General features: G+C 66.6%; 4 protein-coding genes across 7 annotated transcripts; all 4 read left to right on the top strand.

Annotated features, from left to right (window-relative positions):
* The first annotated feature begins 33 nt into the window (after nucleotides 1–33).
* On the top strand, nucleotides 34–2912 carry DPM2 (dolichyl-phosphate mannosyltransferase subunit 2, regulatory). Its single transcript, XM_086764204.1, has 5 exons — nucleotides 34–178; nucleotides 254–612; nucleotides 776–865; nucleotides 1990–2092; nucleotides 2391–2912. The coding sequence occupies exons 1-5, from the start codon at nucleotides 34–36 to the stop codon at nucleotides 2447–2449; spliced, it is 756 nt and encodes a 251-aa protein (XP_086620330.1). The 3' UTR covers nucleotides 2450–2912.
* A 2148-nt stretch (nucleotides 2913–5060) lies between these two features.
* On the top strand, nucleotides 5061–8131 carry ST6GALNAC4 (ST6 N-acetylgalactosaminide alpha-2,6-sialyltransferase 4). Its single transcript, XM_086763714.1, has 6 exons — nucleotides 5061–5176; nucleotides 5425–5486; nucleotides 5792–5962; nucleotides 6579–6991; nucleotides 7114–7221; nucleotides 7298–8131. The coding sequence occupies exons 2-6, from the start codon at nucleotides 5475–5477 to the stop codon at nucleotides 7485–7487; spliced, it is 894 nt and encodes a 297-aa protein (XP_086619840.1). The 5' UTR covers nucleotides 5061–5176; nucleotides 5425–5474; the 3' UTR covers nucleotides 7488–8131.
* Nucleotides 8132–9665: 1534 nt separating this feature from the next.
* On the top strand, nucleotides 9666–12409 carry ST6GALNAC6 (ST6 N-acetylgalactosaminide alpha-2,6-sialyltransferase 6). 3 transcript variants are annotated; one of them, XM_086764143.1, is made up of 6 exons: nucleotides 9666–9784; nucleotides 10708–10772; nucleotides 10923–11102; nucleotides 11307–11704; nucleotides 11892–11999; nucleotides 12077–12409. In XM_086764143.1, the coding sequence occupies exons 2-6, from the start codon at nucleotides 10758–10760 to the stop codon at nucleotides 12264–12266; spliced, it is 891 nt and encodes a 296-aa protein (XP_086620269.1). In that variant the 5' UTR covers nucleotides 9666–9784; nucleotides 10708–10757; the 3' UTR covers nucleotides 12267–12409. The 3 variants fall into 3 exon arrangements, with proteins under 3 accessions (XP_086620269.1, XP_086620268.1, XP_086620267.1); XM_086764142.1 differs by having other exon boundaries at nucleotides 9699–9784; nucleotides 10550–10772; XM_086764141.1 differs by lacking the exon at nucleotides 9666–9784 and having other exon boundaries at nucleotides 10099–10772.
* Nucleotides 12410–14010: 1601 nt separating this feature from the next.
* AK1 (adenylate kinase 1) lies at nucleotides 14011–19036 on the top strand. Of its 2 annotated transcripts, XM_086763753.1 has the most exons (7): nucleotides 14011–14078; nucleotides 15807–15849; nucleotides 16839–16874; nucleotides 17373–17536; nucleotides 17750–17866; nucleotides 18303–18494; nucleotides 18815–19036. In XM_086763753.1, exons 2-7 carry the CDS (start codon nucleotides 15840–15842, stop codon nucleotides 18878–18880), a joined length of 585 nt encoding a protein of 194 aa, XP_086619879.1. In that variant the 5' UTR covers nucleotides 14011–14078; nucleotides 15807–15839; the 3' UTR covers nucleotides 18881–19036. The 2 variants fall into 2 exon arrangements, with proteins under 2 accessions (XP_086619879.1, XP_086619880.1); XM_086763754.1 differs by lacking the exons at nucleotides 14011–14078; nucleotides 18815–19036 and adding an exon at nucleotides 15352–15611 and having other exon boundaries at nucleotides 18303–18442.
* The last annotated feature ends 1130 nt before the right edge of the window (nucleotides 19037–20166 follow it).

Raw genomic sequence — 20166 nt, 5'->3', positions numbered from 1 at the left:
AGGGGCGCAGGACCCGGTGACTCCGGGTTCGAGATGAGCCACGGACCCCAGCCGGGTGGCGCCGCGTCCCCTCCCGTCACCGGGCGGCGGCAGCGGAGGCGCGGCAGGAAGACTACATTTCCCGGCATGCTTCGGGAGCCCCACGATGCCGCGGGCCCCAGGCCGCCCCCGCTCATTGGTCAACTTTGACAGCGTGCGCTGGCGCACAGCGCGCTGATTGGTGGCCCGCTCCCGGAAGGGCGTTGCTAACTAGGAGGGAAGCAGGCCCGGGCTGCTGGTCGCCATGGTGAGTGGGGCCGGGTGCGCTGCCAGCTCCGGCGGCCCGCGGCCTGTCCCTGCTCGGCCCGCTCGCGTGGGACGTCCGGGTGGGCTCGGGCTGAACCGCGGCCGGGAGCCAGCGCGGGGCTTCCAGCCTGCCCGCCCCCGGGGGGGAGACTGGACCCTGGCCGCCGCCTGGGGCCTTCCCGGGGGCGGGGGGTTCGGTGGGTGGGAGGCCTGGGCCTGGGCCTGGGCCTGGGCCTGGGCCTGCGCCTGGGCTGCGGACGCAGCCGGGTGGGAGCCCCGGGAGCGCTCCCCGCAGCGGGGCCCGGCCGCTCTCCCCTAGCCCTCGCGGTGGGTTGTTTCTGCTGCAGGGGGGTCTCCCCTCCCCTCCTCGTTTCGGACCCGCAGCGGCGCCCACAGAACCTGGGGCTGAACAGTCGGTGGGCGCCCCCTCACCCTTCCTGCGCAGACCCCGCGGCGTGCGGATCCCCCCTGACTCTCTCTCCCTTCGCAGGCCACAGCAACAGACCAGGTGGTTGGATTCGGCTTGGTTGCCTTCAGCCTCGCTCTCTTTGTTTACTACACCCTCTGGATCATCGTACTGGTACGGGTCTCCAGTGGCCGTTGTAATCCCCGTTGCTTCGCTCTCGGGTGTTAGCTGAGGCTTTGTTTAGGTGCTGATGTGTCCGTGTGCCTGAAGGGCTCTGCCTTGGTTGCTTCCTGGGTAAGAATTTCAGGGCAGAGCTTCCTCTCGTTGCTGGCACAGCCCTTGCCCCTTCAGGGTGTGCCTGCCCTTGCCTGGGTGAGACCAAGCTCCGATCATGCTGCCTGTCCTGCTGCTCTCAGACAAAGTGACTTGGCCAGGGTAAGGTCCAAGGCTCACTCGAGCTGTCAGCAGAGCTGGAGCCTGGTCCCTCTGGAGGTGGGGTCGTCGGTGTTCGCATTTGCTCTCCACCAGATTCCTGTTTCTGGTGGGAGGTGAATGTTACGAAATCTGGAGCCTGATAGGGAGGACAGGAGTTTAGGGAATGCAGAGCTCTGGAAAAATGATTGTGAGCCTGGTAGTTTGCCCACTGCTAAGGACACATCAGCTGAGCTCATTAGTGGTTTTCTTCCTGGAAAGAACCATCTCCTCATGAGCTTTCCAGGTGCAGAGGCCTGATTCAGCCCTGGGCTGATGTCTGAACTCCTGGCGGCTTGCCCTCTGACCTCTGAGAGTTTTGAATTCCCCTCTTGCATCTGCTTAATCCGCTGCCCAATACGTCATCATGCAGTCGGTAGTCCCGCGAGCGCGGAGGTGTGCTCGCCGCTCTGGAGGAATCCTTACACTGCTCTCTAGTGTCCAAACCTTCCACTGGCCTCCGCGGAGGGATCCCGGCGGGATCGCCGTGAAACTGAGCCGATACCAGCTGCTCCCTTCTGCGGGGCAGAGAGTTCAGGGGTTTGCTGTGCTCAGCGCCAAGCGAGCCAGCAGCCATGCCCACCCTGAGACCCCGGAGCTGTGGGACTCCAGTGCCGGCCTCGTGCAGCTGCCCCTCATCGTCTGCTGAGCGCTGAAGCCTTCGCTGCCCGCCCGCGCATCCCTGCAGCTGCGACCTGAGCTTTTTTTAAGCTGTCTTCTCGCTCCTGGTATTTCTGTCCTGCTTTTGAAACCACGAGGCTGCAGGTGTCAGGAACTTGCCTGGGCGTTGTGCGCACCTGCTGACGCCCCCTCTCTCTCTCCTGCAGCCCTTCATCGACAGCGACCACGGGATCCACCGGTACTTCTTGCCGAGGGAGTACGCCGTTATCATCCCCGTGGCGGCCGGGCTGCTGCTGCTGCTATTTATAGGTGAGTGCAATTTCTGCTTTTTTAATTAGAAGCTTCTAAATTAGGAAGAGAGAAGAGGGTTGCTGGGGGGTTAAGTAGCGCGTGACACTCGTGACTCGCTCCGTGGCTCCTGCCGCAGCTCAGCCTGGCGCGGGCTCCCCGGGCCTGTGTTTGTGGGTGACTTTGGCTGTCTGAGCCTCTGGACAGCAGAATCGTTTCTCGCTCGCTTTGCTGAGGCTCTGTTTCTTGCTACAGTGTGTTTTAAAAGCACCCATAATTAGAAGTTTTCTGGCTGAATCTGTCCTTTCTCTCGTGACAGGTGTTTTTATAATGGTTGTGACATGGAAGAGCAAGAAACCTGCCAAGAAATCGGAGTGAAGGCCCAGCTGGGAGAGATGAGGAGAAGGCACCCACCCTGCGGCGCTGTAGCCGGGAAAAGACTTTGCCTGCAGCCCTGGGCAGACGCCTCCTCCGGAGCACTCGGCGCCGAGCTGGCTCACGTTTCTTCCTGCAGAGATGAAGCCTTCTGTAGTTTACAACTTACTGACCAAAGGGAAGCAAAACTGGCCTCCGGGGCTTGTTGAGAGAGGGACCAGAGCCCTGGCTGTGAGGGACCTGCTGGTCCTCCCTGGGACCAGCTGCTGGCGGGGTTCCTGCCCCTGGACAAGGCTCCCGCTGCCAGCCAGGCTGGGGCTGAGCGGGCAGGCACGGTGGCACCCTGTCCTTCCCCTGCGGGGTTTCGTCTCCTGGCAGCGGTTGCTGCTGGGGCACCACACCTCAGGGCAGCTCCCCCAGACCGCAGCGAGCGGGATCACCCTCAATAAAAGTCCGCAAGGTCTCAGTCGCTGTCTTCCGCCCGGGCCGAGGGGGTGCCGCAGGCCGGCCGGGGTGGTTTTTCCTGCGTGGCCCTGGCAGTGCCCAGCACCCTCCTGGGGAAGGTCCTGCCCTGGGCTCTCTGTGGGCCGTGTCCTACTCAGTGAAGTACCAGCGAGGGCAGATTTTGGGGCGCTCTGATCCTTCCCACGTGTACTGCAAGCTTCCCTGACCAAACAGAAGTGTGTCCCGTCGTCTCCCATCCTGCCGGGGGGATGACGCTGGTGGCTCGGGGGCACCCTGGATGCCGTGGGTCTTGGGCTGAACCTGGCTGCGGTTTAACCCGCTGCGTGGCGGAGCCGGTGGGTGGTCCAGAGGCGAGGCTGCCGCTGGGGGTTTGTTTCCAGCTCTTGGTGGGGCTGCTTGGCCCTGCCGTGCTGCGCGCCCACCCCGCTCGGCTGCGGCTGCGCCCTTCCTGAGGCCGGACCCTTCATCTCCCCGTTTTCCCTTGCCTGCCGCTTGCTGCTGCCCCTTCTCCCGGTGCCGAATCCCTCGCTCCCCAGCTCCTTGTGCGCTGGACATGGCTCAGCCTGCCCCGTGAGGGGGGTTGAAGCTGGGGCAAAAGAGGGGGAAAAATTGGTCGTGTCTCCAAGCAGCTCCAGGAATCACAGAAGGTTTGGGTGGGAAGGGACCTTCAAAGCCCACCGAGACCAACCCCCCTGCAAGAAGCAGGGACATCTCCAACCAGGTCAGGTTGCTCAGAGCCCCGTCCAACCTGGCCGGGAATGTTTCCAGGGATGGGGCATCCACCACCTCTCTGGGCAACCTGGGCCAGTGCTCCACCACCCTCAGTGTAAAAAATATTTTCCCAATATCCAATCTGAATCTCCCTCCCTCTATTTCAAAACCATCACCCCTCGTCCTGTCACAAGAGGCCCTGCTGAAGAGTCTCTCCCCATCTTCCCTGCAGCCCCCTTTAGGCACTGGGAGCCGCTCTCAGGTCTCCCCAGAGCCTCCTCTTCTCCAGGCTCAACAGCCCCAGCTCTCTCAGCCTGGCCTCACAGCAGAGCTGCTCCAGCCCTCTCAGCATCTGCGTGGCCTCCTCTGGACCCTCTCCAGCAGCTCCACGTCCTTCTGCTGTTGGGGGCTCCAGAGCTGGACGCAGAGCTGCAGGGGGGTCTCACCAGAGCAGAGCAGAGGGGCAGAATCCCCTCCGTCGACCTGCTGCCCACGCTTCTCTTGATGCAGCCAGGATGTGGTTGGCCTTCTGGGCTGCAAGTGCACATTGCCAGCTTGTGTTGACTTTCTTGTCCACCATCACTCCCAAGTCCTTCTCCTCAGGGCTGCTCTCCATCCATTCTCTGCCCAGCCTGGATTGCCACGACCCAGGTGCAGGATCTTGCACTTGGCCTGATTGAACTTCATGGGGTTTGCATGGCCCCACCTCTCCAGCCTGTCCAGGTCCCTCTGGATGGCATCCCTCCCCTCCAGCGTCTCGACGGCACCACACAGCTTGGTGTCATCGGCGAACTTGCTGAGGGTGCGCTCTGTCCCACTGCCCCTGTCGCTGACAAAGATGTTAGTGGTGGTCCCAACACGGACCCCTGAGGAGTGCTCCCCAGGCACTGCTCCTTGTGCGGGAGCCTGGCTGTGTCCCTGTCACCTCCTTTTTCCTCCCGGTTGAAGCCGGCAGGGGACAAGGTTGGGACCAGTTTCAAGGTTACTTCTCATATTTCTTTCCCAGCACTGGGAGAAAACAAGGTCCAGTTCTGCTCCCCGGGCAGGTGGGTGGCAGACGGGGGATGTTTCTCGCGGGTGCCCCGCAGCTTGGCCCTGCCGCGAGGGGCTGTGGGTGACCGGGGGACCCCCGGGGACACTGGATGGGGAGCGGGGATGCTGAGAACCCTCCCTGAACCATTTTGGCCCCCGGGCTGTTCCCACCGGTGTCCGGTCTCACTGGGTGCGCAGAGGTGAGAAAGGGGCTTCGGGACACGGGGGCTGCGGGGACCCCCGGGCGGGAGGGAAGCCTGGGAGAGCAGAGCAGGAGGTGTCGGAAGAAATGGGTGCCGGGGCCGGTACCGGGGCGGGTAGCGGGGCCGGTCCCCGGGGCCACAGGCACGAGTGGGCGTGTCCGCGGAGGAGCCGGTCCCAGGGGCGGGCGGGGGCGGTCCCGGTCCCGGTCCCGGCAGTGCCCGCTCCGCTCCGCCCCGCCAGCCCCAGCCCGGTGCCGCCCGGCCGGGATGCGGGACCTGGGGCCGGGGGAGCGGCCCCGGCGCCGGGGCTCCCGGCGCGGTGAGTGGGACCGGTACCAGTACCAGTACAGGGAGTGCCGCTTCGCGGGGCGGGGGCACGGGGGGAACCGGACTTGGGGGGACCTCGGGGGGTGCGAGGCACTGGAGGGTCCCGGGTGGGTCCCAGAACAAGGAGTTTGTCCTGGGCACGAGGGGGGACCCTGGGCATTGGGATACTGGGGACGGGGGGGGACGGGCCACCACCCGCGTGGGTCCCCTGTGCCGCCGCTGAGCCCGCTCTGCCTGCAGGCGAGCCCCCACCTTCCGGGTGACCCCCGGACGCCGCCGCCCCCCCGAGGATGAAGACGCTGGTGAGTACCCGCAGGGCCGGGGGGGGCGAGGGGCCGGGGGGACCCCGTCGGCACCGGGGGGACCCCGCCGGCACCGGGGGGCTGCTCGCCCCGAAAGCACAAAGCCTGGCTGCAGGGAGCCCCAGCTCCGCGAGCGCGGTCGTGCGTGGCGTGGGCCATCGCCGGCTGCAGGAAGTGAGCGAGGCGCAGGCACCCAGCGCTCCCCGCCGCGCCCCCGCACCCCAACCCACGGGGCCCACGGCGTTCCCACGCGGGGCTGGCTGCACGTGGTCGGGCCTGGAAAACCCTCCCCGCTCTGCTTCCAGGTCCGGCTCTTCCTGACGCTGGTGTGCGTGACGGCGGCCGCCGTGCTGTACGTCCTGCTCTGCTCCCACGCCTGCCTGCGGCCCTGCTGCCGGGCCCCGGGGGAGCGAGGCAGCCCCACGGCATCCACCGTCCTCAGCTTCCAGGGGTACAGCCGCGTCCCCGACGGGAAGGTGCGTGGGGACGGGGCTGTTGGGGCAGCTCGACCCGCCCGCGCCTCAGTTTCCCCTTCCTCAGGGACGGGCGGATGGGGCTGCGGCGTGTATGGCTGCTGCAGGAGTGGAGGGGAGCGGGAGTCATAGAATCACAGAATGGTTTGGGTTGGAAGGGACCTTCAAAGGCCATCCAGTCCAACCCCCCTGCAAGGAGCAGGGACATCCCCGACCAGATCAGGTTGCTTAGAGCCAGTTTATCACACCCCACAAAGTTCACCACTGCAGTGTAAATAAACCCCTCTTTTCCTTTCCCCAGTCCTCATTTTACTAGCCCACCCACATATTTACAAGCAGTACGCTCTACTTATCTGCGCAAAGCTTAGACTAAAAGCCATCAAACCCCTGTAGACTTTCCCTCGTAACGACTCTCCCAGACTGCCTGCTTACAGTCCCAAACCCTCAGGAATACCTACATTTTCAAATGAGACATAGGTGACCAATGTAACTTTTTCTAACACAGAAACACTGTGTTCATTTTATTGTTTTCTTAGAAAAATGTAACATTTCAAGTTCTGTTAAGGTAGGTAGCTGAAGGCAAAAGGACATCGATGGCTCACAACGCGTCTCCCCGCAGCCGCTGGAGCGAGCGCTGTGCCGCCGCTGCGCCGTTGTCTCCAGCTCGGGGCAGATGCTGGGCTCGCGCCTGGGGCAGGCCGTCGACGGGCAGGAGTGCGTCCTGCGCATGAACCACGCCCCCACCGCCGGCTACGAGGAGGACGTCGGGGCGCGGAGCACCATCCGGGTGGTGTCGCACACCAGCGTCCCGCTGCTGCTGAGGAACCAGCCCTACTTCTTCCAGCAGTCCCAGGAGACCCTCTACATCGTCTGGGGGCCAGCGAAGAAGATGAACCGGGAGATGGTGGGCTCGACCTACCGGGCACTGCTGAAGGTGGCGGAGGCGTACCCGCGCCTGCAGATCTACACCCTGACCGAGGAGAAGATGGCGTATTGCGACGACGTCTTCCAGAACGAGACGGGGAAGAACAGGTACCGCCAGCTCCCATCCACTCCCCCTGCTGTAGTACCCGTTCCACCCGTTGGGCACCCGTAGCCTGGCTGGGACGGCAGCACCGTGGCACCCGCTCCAGCGCGGCCGCGGTGCTTTGCAGGATGAAATCCGGCTCCTTCCTAAGCACCGGCTGGTTCACCATGATCCTGGCCATGGAGCTGTGCGAGCAGATCTTCGTCTTCGGCATGGTCAGCGACAGCTACTGCAGGTGTGTGGGGCAGGGTGGGCGCGGGGTGGTCCGGTGTCCCCTCGAGTCCCATGCCCACCCCGTCCCCTCCCGTCAGGGAGAAGAACCACTCGAGCGTGCCCTACCACTACTTCGAGAAGGGCCGGCTGGACGAGTGCAGGATGTACCTGATGCACGAGCGAGCCCGTCGCGCCGGGCACCGCTTCATCACCGAGAAAGCCATCTTCTCCCGCTGGGCCAAGAGGAGGAACATTGTCTTCACGCACCCGTCCTGGGCGGGCGGGTAGGGCACCACCCGTGGGGCAAGGCGGCAGGGACGCTGGCGGCGGGGCGGCTCTCGTCCTGCAGGAACACATCTCGGCACTGCCGCTGCCACGGTTGAAGGCCTTTTGCCAAGCCCCGGAGCAGGGAGTCTCCGTCTCCGTAACGGCAGGGCCGGTTCCCCAAGCCGGTGGGTGGGCTGGGACCCCTCATGTCAGCGCGTGGGAGGCGTGAGCTGGACCCACGGAGCCCCTTTGGCTCCAGGCACCTGCCCAGATGGACCCAGGGCGACCACAAAGGTTTTCGTCCCACTCTACTGGGAAGAATATTTAACGCAGGATTAAACATCCACGCTGCTGGGTTCCAACGCAGCACGGGGCAGGAGAGCTTGCTCCTGCCAGGGCCACGAGCCAGTGCCTCTCCTGGGGATGGAGCTTCACCACAGTTCTTACCCTGAGACCCGGCACTGCATGCGGGGCAAGGAGAGCCAGGGCCTGGCCCCCCGTCCTGCTGCCCCCGGGCAGGGCCCTGTGGCTCTGTCTGCCCCCGTGCCCCCCAGCCGGGAAGCCCAGGGGCCGCGTGTACCCCGGGGGCTCCGAGTTGCCTTGTCACAAGTGCCCTTGGATTCAGACCAAAGCGAACGCGGCCATTAAAAGCATTTTTGACTTGGTGCTGCCCCGTGCTGTGCCCCTTGCAGCTGTGGGATGTGGGGACAGGGGGTGGCAGCTGGTCACGGGGCCGTGGCGTCCTGCTCTCCTGCCGGGCTATAAATAGAGGGAGGTGATGCGGGGGTAGAGCTGAGCCTGAGCGCGGAGGAGGGTGCCGAAAGCCAATGGTTGAGATTATTTGGGATCCAGCAGCTGTGTCCCCGCGGGATGGGCGCTGGCCCGGTGTGGATTTCGGGCTGGGTCTGGGGTGATCCTTGGCCCCGCAGGACTTGGTGCTGCCAGGCTGTGGGGTGGCTTCCCGTTCCTGTGTCCCCGGAGAGACCGTGCACGTGTGCGGCCCTGAGCCCGGCTGCACGGAGCTGCCACAGCGGCTCTTTGAACCCCGTAACAGATCCCGTGTCTTTGGGTGGGCCTGGCAGTGTCTGAGGGGCCGGGGGGGGGGCAGAGGGAGCTGCTTTTGCTCCCCTTTCAGCTGAGGCCAAGTGCTGGCGTCAAGCGAGGAGCGAGTCGGCTGGGACCTGGGGGTGCTGCCAGGAGAGCTTCCCGCGGGCGACCGCGCAGAGCCCGTGGAGCTCTGTTGGGTGCTCCAGCTGCCACAGCCCCACGCAACGAAGGGCACTGCTAGCGCGGCAGAGCCAAAATCCCTCTGGACAGGCGTCACTGGGGATGCAGGTCCCTGCCGGCAGCGGAGACCCCTCCTCGCCCCACAAAATTCCCCAGAGAGACGCCCTGGGCTGCCGGGCCAACGCGGGGGAGGCCGTGGCATCCCAACAATGTGGCCCCGTGCCCGGCAGCGGGTCAGGCGCCACGGGCTGCTCCTGGCATTCGCGGGCAGCGCTTGCCGCTCCGCCCCCGCTGCCCGCACCGCTGCCCTCGGAGGCGACACGGGCCAGGCCGCAGGGGCGGGGTGGTGGTGGTGTGGGGCAGGGGGGGGGGACAGCCTCGGCCTGCCCCGTCGGGGCCTGTGGAGCGGGGAGGGCGGCGCTAGGACCCCCGCGGCGCTGCTCGGTCCCGGGCGGGCGGCGCTAGGACCCCCGCGGGGTTCCCCCGCTCCCGGTCCCGAGCGGCGCGCGGCTCCCGGGGCTCCGTGCGCGCGCGGCGGCGGCCCCGGGCCCGGCGGCGGCAGCGGCGGAGCGCAGTGCGGAGCGGAGCGGAGCGATCGGTGCACCGGGCGCGTCCCCTCCGGGCCCGTTTAACCGGTGCGGGGGGTGCGGAACGGTACCGTGGGCGGCCGGAGGAGAGGCCCCCCCGCCCCGCATCTCCGGTGCACGGGGGATGCGGGCCGGGGTGGGGGGTGGGGGGGCGCTCACCGTGCGCGGGGTGGCCGGGGTGGGCTGGCGCTGCCGGGGGCGGGGGGGTTTTGCACCCCGGAGGGATCGGGGGAGGGTTTGCATCCGGGGCTGGGGGGGGGCGGGGAGTACCGGCACTCCGTGGGGAGGAGGGGTGCGGCGGGGTTTGCAGCCCGGGGGTGCGGGGAGGGGGGGAGCGGTTCTGGAGCCGGCCTCCCCCCGCAGTGCAGCTCTGTGCCCCCCGGGGCCGCCATGGCCGTGCCCGCTGCAGGGGCCCGGCAGCCCCCCGCAGCCGCCCCCGAGGAGGAGACGGCGGCCCCCCCCGCGCCGCTCGCCGCCCGCTGCAGATGAGAGCCCCCCGCCCAGGTAAGGCCCGCGGGGTCCCCGCTCTGCTCACCCGTGTCACCCGTGGGCCTGGGCGCTCGGGAGGGTGCAGAGCGGGGGTCCCACTCGCGGGGGTCTGCTTCCTTCACCCCCTCGTGCCCGCTGTCCCCGGGTGGGTCGGCGCCTTCGCAGCCATCGGGGGTCCCGGTCCTCCAAGGGCTGAACCCAGGCAGCCGCCTCATTTCCCATCCTGCCTGTCCCCAGGGCAACGAGTAAAGAGGCTTCCGTTTTTGGTTTTGGTTTTTTTTTTTAATTTTCCAGTTGCTCCGAGTACCCCAGGAGCAGCCGTGAGTCACAAACGAGGACTTTAAAAAATAAATAAATTGGGTCGGTCCGTTCCTGGAGGTCAGAGCAGGTCCCCCCCGGGGGGCAAACATCCCAGGCGCACCTCACACCCCTTGGGACCCAGGGCCGGAGAGATCCCCGCCAGCTCCGGCTGGATTTGAGCCCATGCATGAACTGAGTTGGGCAGGTCTCAGTTCCCCCCCGCCCCGCTCTGAGCCTGCTCTGTGGTTGTTTTAATGGGATTTCACCGCGCGAGCGGCGGGTTTACCCTCCCTGACCCTGTGGGTTTGAGCGGCTTCGGCCCCGCCAGCGAGGGATAATCCCTCCTTGGAGCCCGGCCCGCCGCGGGGATCTCCCCGGCACGAGCTGTGGCCGGCTTCGGCTCCCCCGCACCGCACCGCCTGCCCGGCCTCCGCGTTTCCCTTCCCCGCACCGCTGCGAGGTTTGTCCCCGCCTTGACAGGGGACCCGGGGGTCCGGCTGGGCGTCCACTCCATGGGGCTCTGGTCCGGCACAACCCGGCGGCTCATCCCATATCCCCGCCGAGCCCGGCAATCTGGGAACGGGAGCCTGAGCGCAGTGGTGAGCGGCCGGCGCTGGGAGTGACCGCGTGCCTTGCAGGTGCTCGCGGGTCACCGGCGATCGCCGCGCGCTGAGGCCGGCGCAGAGACATGAGTGGCAGCACGGTGAGTGCCGGGGCGTCGCCCCACGGACCGCGGGCATCTCCCTGGGGACGGTGGGCATCCTGACGGAGGTGCTGCAGGGAGCGGGAGCGGGGCCGGGTGCTGATGCCCGTGGAGTGGGGGCAGCGGCTGACGCTCTCCCCCCGCCCGCAGAGCCAGCGTGCCGCCGCCCTGGGGGTCCTCTTTGCCCTGATCATGTTGCTGATCATCTACAGCTCCGGCAGCGGGAGCGAGGTCTTCCCCTACAGCCGCCTGCGGGGCAGAGCCCGCCGGCCCCCCGACCTCAAGAAGTGGGGGGTGAAAAGCGGGTACCTGCCCGTCTGCGGGAACAAGGTACGAGCTGGGCAGCAGGGTCTGGCCTCAGCGGTGGGCACAGGATCCGACCCTCTGCTGACATCCAGCCAAATCGTCCCCTCCCGTGAGACACTGGCTCTGTGGGGGGACGGCAGTGCCTTGTCCCCTGTCCCAGCTCCATCCCTTCCGGTCAGGTCACGGTGACACCAAAAGTCACCCTCTCGTGGCACTTGTGGTCCCCAGACGCTGACTGCCCGCTGCCACCAGTGTGTCGTGGTCACCAGCTCCAGCCACCTCCTGGGCACCCGCCTGGGCGCGGCCATCGACGGGGCCGAGTGCACCATCCGCATGAACGACGCTCCCACCACCGGCTACGAGGTTGACGTGGGCAACAAGACCAGCTTCCGCGTGGTGGCCCACTCCAGCCTCTACCGTGTCCTCAAGCGGCCCCAAGAGTTCATCAACAAGACCCCGGACACCATCTTCATCTTCTGGGGGCCGCCTGCCAAGATGCAGAAGAGCCTCCTAAAAATCATCCAACGCGTCAGCGCCTCCTTCCCCAACATGACGGCCTACGTCGTCTCCCCCGGCCGCATGAAGCAGTTCGATGACCTGTTTCGGGGGGAGACGGGGAAGGACAGGTACCTCAGAGCCACCTCCCGTGCCGTGTGTGTCCCCCTGCCTTTGCAAGGTCCCCGGGGCAGAGCTGGCTCTTGGGGCTGTTACACAGGATGGGCTGCAGCACCGGGTTGGGGGTCCCCAGGACTGGTTGGAGACCCTGGGGAGGGGTCCGTCACCCCTGGCCCCCCTCTCATTTCCCCTCCCCAGGGAGAAGTCGCGCTCGTGGCTCAGCACCGGCTGGTTCACCATGGTGATCGCGGTGGAGCTGTGCGACACCGTCCACGTCTACGGCATGGTGCCACCCAGCTACTGCGGGTAAGGAGACCCCAGAGCCCCCATCCCGGCCCCCCAGCCCTGCCAAGGGGCTCACCCCACGCTTCCCCTTCCCGCAGCCGCCGGCCCCCGCCCCGCCGCCTGCCCTACCACTACTACGAGCCGAAGGGCCCCGACGAGTGCACGACCTACATCCACAACGAGCGGAGCCGCAAGGGCAACCACCACCGCTTCATCACCGAGAAGAGGGTCTTCGCCAGCTGGGCCGGCCTCTACAACATCACCTTCTCCCACCCCGCCTGGCCCTAGGGGCTGCCCCCCCGTCCCCAGCCGGGCACACCCCCCGGGAACTGGGATGGATGGGGGGGTCCACTGTGTCCCCCCGGGAGTGGGGAGCAGCGGGAGCCAGGCACCCACGGGACCGCTGCTGTTGTGCACGGTGGTTCCTTGCACCTGGGATGTGTTGAGCTGGTTTTTAGGGGGGGCCAGGCAGCCTGTGCGGGGTTTGGGGTCCCGCCCCACGGACAGGAGGCGTGGGGTGAGGTCCTGCCCGATCCTGGCGTGGGCACATCGCACCCCTTGCAAGCCCATGGCACAAGGTGCCGGGTCCCCTCAGCTCGATGTGGGGTTGCATCACTTTTGGGGCCACCGCAGAGACTGTTTCCCCCGGCGCTCTGGGTGGGGGGACCCCCTTTTGGGGTTCAACCCTGCCAGCCACCCCCAGCGCCCCCATCCCGGTCCGCGGGCATCCTTCCTTCAGCAGAACCCTGCAGTTTTTGGTGGGACCCTGTGGAGGTGACACTGCCACTCTTGGTACCCCAGCACCCCAAAAACACCTGGCCCCCCCCAGCACCGCTGCCCCCCCACACCCACACTGCCAAAACCTTTTCTAAGCGAGCGATGGGATTTTTGAGGGGGATTTTGAGGGCTTTTATTTTTTTGCCTTTGTATTTGGGTTTCCCGGCCGAAGGAGCGAGTAGGGGATGCTCGTTAGCGGTAATGAAGAGGCCAGCAGCCTGTGGCTGGGTCCTCATCATTTATTAACCGCTTATAAACTATTTAGAAGTGGGTGCGTAGTGGGGAGGCGGGGGGGCACCAGTGCCCCACGGCGCCCTGCGGCTGGGGAGGGGATTTTGTTATTGATTTCTCGGTAGTGGAGAGGTGGGTTTGTGGAAAATACCTAAATATGGTGAGTTTGGGTGCTGAGCCCAGGGCTCCGTGCCTCAGTTTCCCTCTGTCCCCGTTGCGGCTGGGGCTTTAGGGGGCTCGGTGCCGGGGGAGGCTGTGGGGCACCCGTGTTTTGTAATGGTTTGTACAGGAATAAACATTGCTGCAGTTTGTTGCCTTGGGCCCTGGCTCCGGGCTGGGTTTTTGGGGCTGGGCAGCGGGTGCTGGCAGTGCTGTCGCAGGGGGTGTCGGGACCCCCGGCCCACAGCGGTGCTGGCCCTGGGTGTTTGGGGGGATATGGGGAGGGGACTGGGAGGGCAGCTGAGACCTCGCCGAGTTGTGGCACCCCCAGCCAGCTGCCCTGGGGTTGTGGGGCCTTGGGTTGGGGTCTCTGCGGCCAGGGAGGAGGAGGAGGACGGGCAGGTAAGGCCGCTGTAACCCCCTCCGCGGGGTTGGCAGGTTGGGGGTGCCAGCCAGGTGCTGCGGGTGAGTGGGGGACACGGGGATGGGGACAGCTGCCCCCTCCGAGGGGCTGGGGGTGCGCGATGGAGGCGTGGGGAACCCCGGGGGTGTCTCGGGGACCCCAAACCCAGCAGGGTGAAGCCTCCCCCCGCAGATGGGGAAACTGAGGCACGGGGAGGGGGTCGGTTCAGCGCAGCCCCCGGCCCGCAGTGGCGGGGGGGGGGGGGGGGGGGGGCGGTCCGCACCCCTCGGCCGCGCAGGGGTGACCCGCATCCCTTCCCGCAGCCCCGCGCCGGGCCGGCACAGGGCGGGGGGAGCCGGTGCTACGGGGGGCGGTGCCCCCCCCCCCCCCCCCCCAACGCCCCCGCCGCCGCTGCCCGTCCCCTGCCCGTCCCCTGCCCGCGGTCCCGGCGTGCAGCGCGGCGCAGCCATCTATAAATAACGGTGACACCGCCGGGCAGGGCCGCACCGCCCGGCCCCCCGCGCCCGCAGGTCAGTGCGTGTCCCCCGGCCCCCACCGGGGGTCCCCGCGCCGCGGCATCGCCCCGCAACCGCCGTTTGGGGAGAGGCGTTGGGGGGGGGGGGCTGTGCTCGGCAGCCTTGGCGGGGAACGAGGGGGCATGGCAGGGGGTGCTGGGGGGGCTTGCGGGGGTGCTGGAGCCATTGCGTGGGTTTTAGGGGGGCTTCCAGGGGTGCTGGAGCCATTGCAGGGGGTGCTGGGGGGCCTGCAGGGGTGCTGGAGCCGTTGCATAGATGTTGGGGAGCTTGCAGGGGATACGGGGGGGGGCTTGCAGGAGTGCCGGGGGGGCTTGCAGGGTGCTGGAGCCATTGCATGGGGTGTTGGGGGGGCTTGCATGGGGTGCTGGAGCCACTTCATTGGGGTCCTGGGGGCTTTGCATGGGGTCCTAGGGGGCTTGCATGGGGTGCTGGGGGGCTTGCGGGGTGCTGGAGCCACTTGATGGGGTGCTGGGGGGCTTGTGTGGGGTGCTGGAGCCATTGCATGGGTTGCTGGAGGGGCTTGCAGGGGGTACTGGGGGGCTCGCATGAGTGTCGGGGGCTTGCAGGGGGTGCTGGAGCAGCCCAGTCCTGGGGTCCCGGGGAAGGGGAGCAGGATGGTGACTGGATGGGGTGGGCGCTGGGGGTGGGAGAGGGGTGGGTTGGAGCTGGCAGTGGGGTGAGATTGGTGGGAGCACCCCGGGGTGCGTCCCGCAGTGGCCCAGGCCACGCTGCAGCCCCCCAGCAAGCCCCCAGCCCCGACCCGCTGGGCTCCCTGCTTAGCACCCCCTCCCCATCTCCTGCAGAGCAGGCACCTCCGCATCCCCCTCACCCTGCACCCACGGGCCCCACGCTGCGCTGGATCAGGCCCCGAGCCCGCACTAAGGGCCAGGCCTGTCCCCAGCCTCCCGTGGCCCTGCCAAGGTCAGCGCCAGCCATGCTGGGGCTCGGCATCTCCCACAATTAGGGACCCTGGGGGTCCTGCACCCTCCGAGACCCCACGGGGGCCACCCGAGGGCTTTGTCCCCACAGCGCAGGTGGGACGTGACCCGGTGCCGGTTTCAGCCCGGCCATACTTGGCCTCTGCCCTTTCCCAGCTGTAACACAACCTCGTCAGCGGCCGCCGGCTCGTTTGGCCACGGGATGCCCCATCCCAGCACCCCGTCCAGCCGGTTTGGGGTGACGCGCTGCTGCGCTGCTGCCGAGCAGGTCGGGTGCTGCGGGGCTGGGTGCAGGCGGGCAGGGTGGTCAACGTGCCCCCACGCCCCAAGGTCATTGGGCTGCAATGGGGTGCTGCAAGCCCCCCATAGGGTCACCCCCCAAGAAAAAGCCCCCTGCGGGGAGCTGGGGGAATGCTGGGGGGGATCCTGGTGACACTGGTCAACCCAAGCTGGTTTCCGGCTGCCAGGCGGCACCTTGGGCGCGGGGATGTGGTCAGGGCAGGAGGAAGCCGGTAACGTCACCGGGCGTCACCCGGCACGGGGAAGCCCTCACCGCAGCCGGATGGGGCGGGTGGCTGCCGGGAGCCAGGTAGGTGATGGCCGTGGGACCGGAGGTGCTGAGCTCCCTGTTTTAGGGCCAAGCTGTGAGACCCCAGCTTGGCCACGGAGCTGGACGCCGGCATGGCAGGGAAGGGAGACCCCTTATCTCCCCACACCCCGGCCCTGGGGACCCCCTGTGTACCCGCAGAGCACAGTCCTTCATCCTGCTCTTCTTCCCTCGCAGCCTTAAGAGCTCCTGTGCCTGGACCGCGGCAGCATGTCGACAGGTGAGTGCTGCCTCCATCTTGCATCCGTCCCCCCTGCATCCGTCTGCTTTGCGTCCGTCCTCTCCGTCCCCCTTGCATCCATCCCTTTGTCCCCCTTGCGTCTGTACCCTCTGTCCTCCCTGCACCCGTCTCCCGTCCATGCATCCCCTCGGTCCCCTTTGCATCCACCCCATTTGTCCCTTGCATCCATCCCCTCTGTCCCCTTTGCGTTCCTCCTCTCCATCCCCCTTCCATCCATTCCCCGTGTCCCCTCCTTGCCTCCCTCCCCTCTGTCCATCCCCCACGTCCCTCCAAGCCCCCCATGTCCCCTCCGTCTCCACTTGGCTCCGTCCCCAGTCCCGGGTGCTTGAGGAGTTGAAATTTCAGCCGGCTGTAATCAGGAGACGGGAGAGCGGCCCTGGAGCAGCTCGGCTTTATTTTTAGCTCTGCCTTGTCGCACCCCGGCGTTGCCCCGTGCCACGGCTGGGCCAGATCCTGTGGCTGGTGTGGGGCCCCACGCCCGGGTGCTCGGCAAGGGACAGGGCGGTTGGTACCCCCGGCGTGTCGGCCCCCGGGCCCAGGGACTGATGCTGGGTTTCGGGGATGTGCCAGGCGCTGGAGGTGGGCTTGCCGTAGTCCCCGTTAGCCCGCTGGGGAGACGAGCCGACCGCGGGGACGGATGCGGCCAGTCCCTGCCCGTGGTGGATCTGTGGACAGTGACCATCGCCGGGACACCACACAGCAGTGGGGGTCCAGCCCCACGGCCACACTGCCACGGGGTCTTGGTGCTCAGCCGTGTCCAGCCTGGTTGTCCCAGCTTGCCCAGGTGACGAGGACAAGGGGGACAACGTGGCTGCTTCCCACTCTGCCTTTATCCCCCTGGTGCCCTGGGGTGGGTCCCCTCCCTCCCCGGGGGATGCCTGCGCTGGATCTTTCCCCCCGGGGGAGACCTCTTTCCCCAGTGTGCTTTCTGGCTTTTGATAGTGATTTATTTTCTTTCTCTCCCTCAGAAAAACTCAAACACCACAAAATCATCTTCGTGGTGGGTAAGTTGGTGTCCGGGTCCTGCCGCTGGTGGGGTCGAGGCCACCGCACAGCCCCATCTGGGGCTGGGGGGCCGTGGTTGGAGGCTGAGGCTGTGGGACGTCGGCTGTGCCCGGGCGCTGTGGGGTGGCCGGGGCTGCAGGCTGGCTCCTCGAGGCCGTGGGGAGGTGTGCTGGGACCGGGAGGGCACCTCTGGCCGGGCGTGGGGTGATGTGGCGGTAAATACCTGGGGGTGGTGTCCTGGGGGCCATCACACAGTGATGCCCAGGTGTTGATGAGGTGGAGGTGGTGTCCTGAGTGCCGATGCTGGTTGTCCATGCCACCCCCAAGGAGCTGGCAGCCCCCAGCCAACCTCAGGAGCAGCTCTTCCCATCCTTCTGGCGCCAGGCCTGGTGATGCCGTCCCTCTCACCAGACTCTGGAGGATTCCCTGTACCCCTCCAGCTCCTCACCTGTGGCTTCGGGGCACGTGCGGCCCTCCTGCACGGTGCCTCCTTGCAGGTGGCCCCGGCTCGGGGAAGGGGACCCAGTGTGAGAAGATCGTGCAGAAATACGGCTACACCCACCTCTCCACGGGGGACCTGCTGCGGGCGGAGGTCAGCTCGGGCTCGGAGCGGGGCAAGAAGCTGCAGGCCATCATGGAGAAAGGCGAGCTGGTGCCCCTGGTGAGTCAGTGCGGGCCACCGGCTGTGGCACGGTGGGGCACATGGGCAGGGGTGGCTGTGGGGACACCAGATACCACGTTGACAGTCGGCGTGGGGCCTGGGGACGCCTCCATCCCTGCCACCCCAGGGGGAGTTTGCAGTAGGGGTTGGGTGCTGAGTGAGGCCACGTTGTCCCACATCAGCCCTGGCAGCTCTGTCCCCTTCCTTCCCCAGGACACGGTGCTGGACATGCTGCGGGACGCCATGCTGGCCAAAGCGGACGTGTCCAAGGGCTTCCTCATCGATGGCTACCCCCGTGAGGTGAAGCAGGGAGAGGAGTTTGAGAAGAAGGTGAGGGCTGGTGCCATGCCACCCGCTGTCCAGGCAGAGGGGGCTCCATCCGACAGCAGCCTGGCCTCCCCGTCCCGGTGAAGATCCCATCCCAACAGGGTCACAACTGGGCACTGTCCCAGCCAGCACGTCCCCCTGCCTTGGGGACAGCCTGCACCCATGACAGAGGGCGGGGGGGTCATCTCTCCAGGGTGTCTTCAGGCTGAGAGGGGATGTGCCGGCGTGATGGTGACTGCAGAGAGCCAGGGTCTGGCTAAGATGTCCCAGTGCCTTCTTCCGCATGGGTCTGGGGGCCACCAGGACACTGGAATGGAAGGAGGCAGAGGATGGCGTGGGGACGTCTGTGACCCCCATGGTCACCACCACCATCTCCCCAAACCAAACCAGACCCACGCCAGCTTGGCGCGGTGACAACCATGTCCCATCTGCCCCACAGATCGCCCCCCCCACGCTGCTGCTCTACGTGGACGCGGGGAAGGAGACGATGGTAAAACGCCTGCTGAAGCGAGGCGAGACCAGCGGGCGGGTGGACGACAACGAGGAGACCATCAAGAAGCGTTTGGAGACTTACTACAAAGCGACCGAGCCCGTCATCGCCTTCTACAAGAGCAGAGGCATCGTCCGCCAGGTAGGCGGTGATGTGACGGATGCTGGCATCCTCCAACCTCGGGGTGCGTGTAGTCCCGGAGGAGGGGAAGTGATGGATGAGGGTGATGAGGGAAGGGGAAAAACAATTCTAGCTCCTTTGGGGTGGGCTTGACCCCTGGGAGCCGGCTGGACTCTCCAGTTGCCAGCACACAGACCCCCTCCAAGGATGGCCCTGCACCCCTCTGCCCTAAATTAGCCCCAATCTCTCCACCCGTGGCCAAAATCCATCCCTGGAAGTGCTCTGCTTGCGCCATCCCCTTGGGTGACCCCCCTGCTCCCAGTTAACCCCTCTACTCCCAGCTCAACGCCGAGGGCTCCGTGGAGGAGGTCTTCCAGCAGGTCTGCTCCCACCTCGACAGCCTGTAGCCGACCCCTCGGCCCCGCTCCCCGCCCCGGCGCGCTCGGCAGAGACAGCGGAAGCGGCTTTATCCTGTTTTCGTGGACGGAGCCGCGCGGAGGAAATTTCAAGGACATTGTGTTTGGCTCTTTCCCGTCTCTCCCCAGTAAAGTTCACTTTAATGAGCCCAGACTTTATCTTTTTCTTCTGTCGCAGGAAATGAGTTTTTCTTTCCAGAGATTTTTTTTTCTTCTCCCCCCTGTCCATCCCCCCCCAGCCCCTCTGGAGCTGATTAAGGGCAGGAAGCGGGTGTTTATCCCACCGGGACGGCGGGATGCTGCGCTCGGAGGAAGGGAGGGAGCATCCCGGCCGCTTGCCCCCAGCTTCCCAGTCCCTGGGCTGCGGGGAGCCTGCGGCCACGTCCTGCAGCCCGTCCCGCTCGCCCCGAGCCCGTCCCGCGAAGCCCCCTGGGCTCTGCGTGTGCATCCCGGAGACGCGGGCAGCGTCTGAGCCCTATCCTGCCAGGGCGTGGTAGGGGCTGGATTCAGACCCCACGGTGGGCCCACCCGTGCTGGGGTGGGGATTTCTTCCACTTTCACACCTCCAGGGTTTTTTGGGGGTTGTGGTGGTTGCAGCCTGGTGTTTTGGGGTGGCACAACGCCTGGGAGTGGGGTGCTCCCTGTCCTGCTGTGCCTGGGCACATGCTGCCGTGGGTGCCACCTCTCAGCCGGGGATGCAGCCCTGTCCTGGGGCTCTGAGGGACACACTGGGGACACCTGGCTCGGCCTGGCCAGCAGGCTGGGTGTCCTCGTGGGTGACGGACGGGGTGGGGGTCTGTCACAGGGCCCCCGCAGACAGGCATTTGGGGGTGCTGGTGTGGGGGACAGGGGTTTGGGGGCTCCCCAGCACCCGCAGAGCTGCCCAGGCATGATGCCACAGCAGAGGGGCTGCGGTGAGGCTCAAGGCTGGGGTTCACTCAGCCCCAGTGAGGGCGGGAGGCAGCAGAGCCACGACCCTGCCAGGGCCCCCCGCCACTTGCTTTTGGGCTGCTGCGAGCTGGGCACAGAGCCAGGGGCTGGGGGGGGAGGACGGCAGCGGTGGGGGCAGCTGAGGCCACGGGGCCAGAGCCGAGGAAGGAAGCGAGTGGGAAAAAACAAAAATTCCCTAAGAAGAAAACCCAAACTTGCCACACTCCAGCGTCAACCTCATGCGCAGAGGGCGAAGGAGCCACCGGCAGAGCCTGGAGCGCTGCGGGGAGGCAGCCGGGCGGGAAGGATGCGGCCATCCGGATGGGGCTGGGGCGCTGCCAGCACCA

Source organism: Chlamydotis macqueenii, chromosome 20, assembly GCF_036417535.1.
Source record: "Chlamydotis macqueenii isolate bChlMac1 chromosome 20, bChlMac1.mat, whole genome shotgun sequence".
NCBI classification, from domain to species: Eukaryota; Metazoa; Chordata; class Aves; order Otidiformes; family Otididae; genus Chlamydotis; species Chlamydotis macqueenii.
The sequence above is the reverse complement of the archived record's forward strand: the minus strand, read 5'-3'. Positions and strand labels throughout refer to the sequence as shown.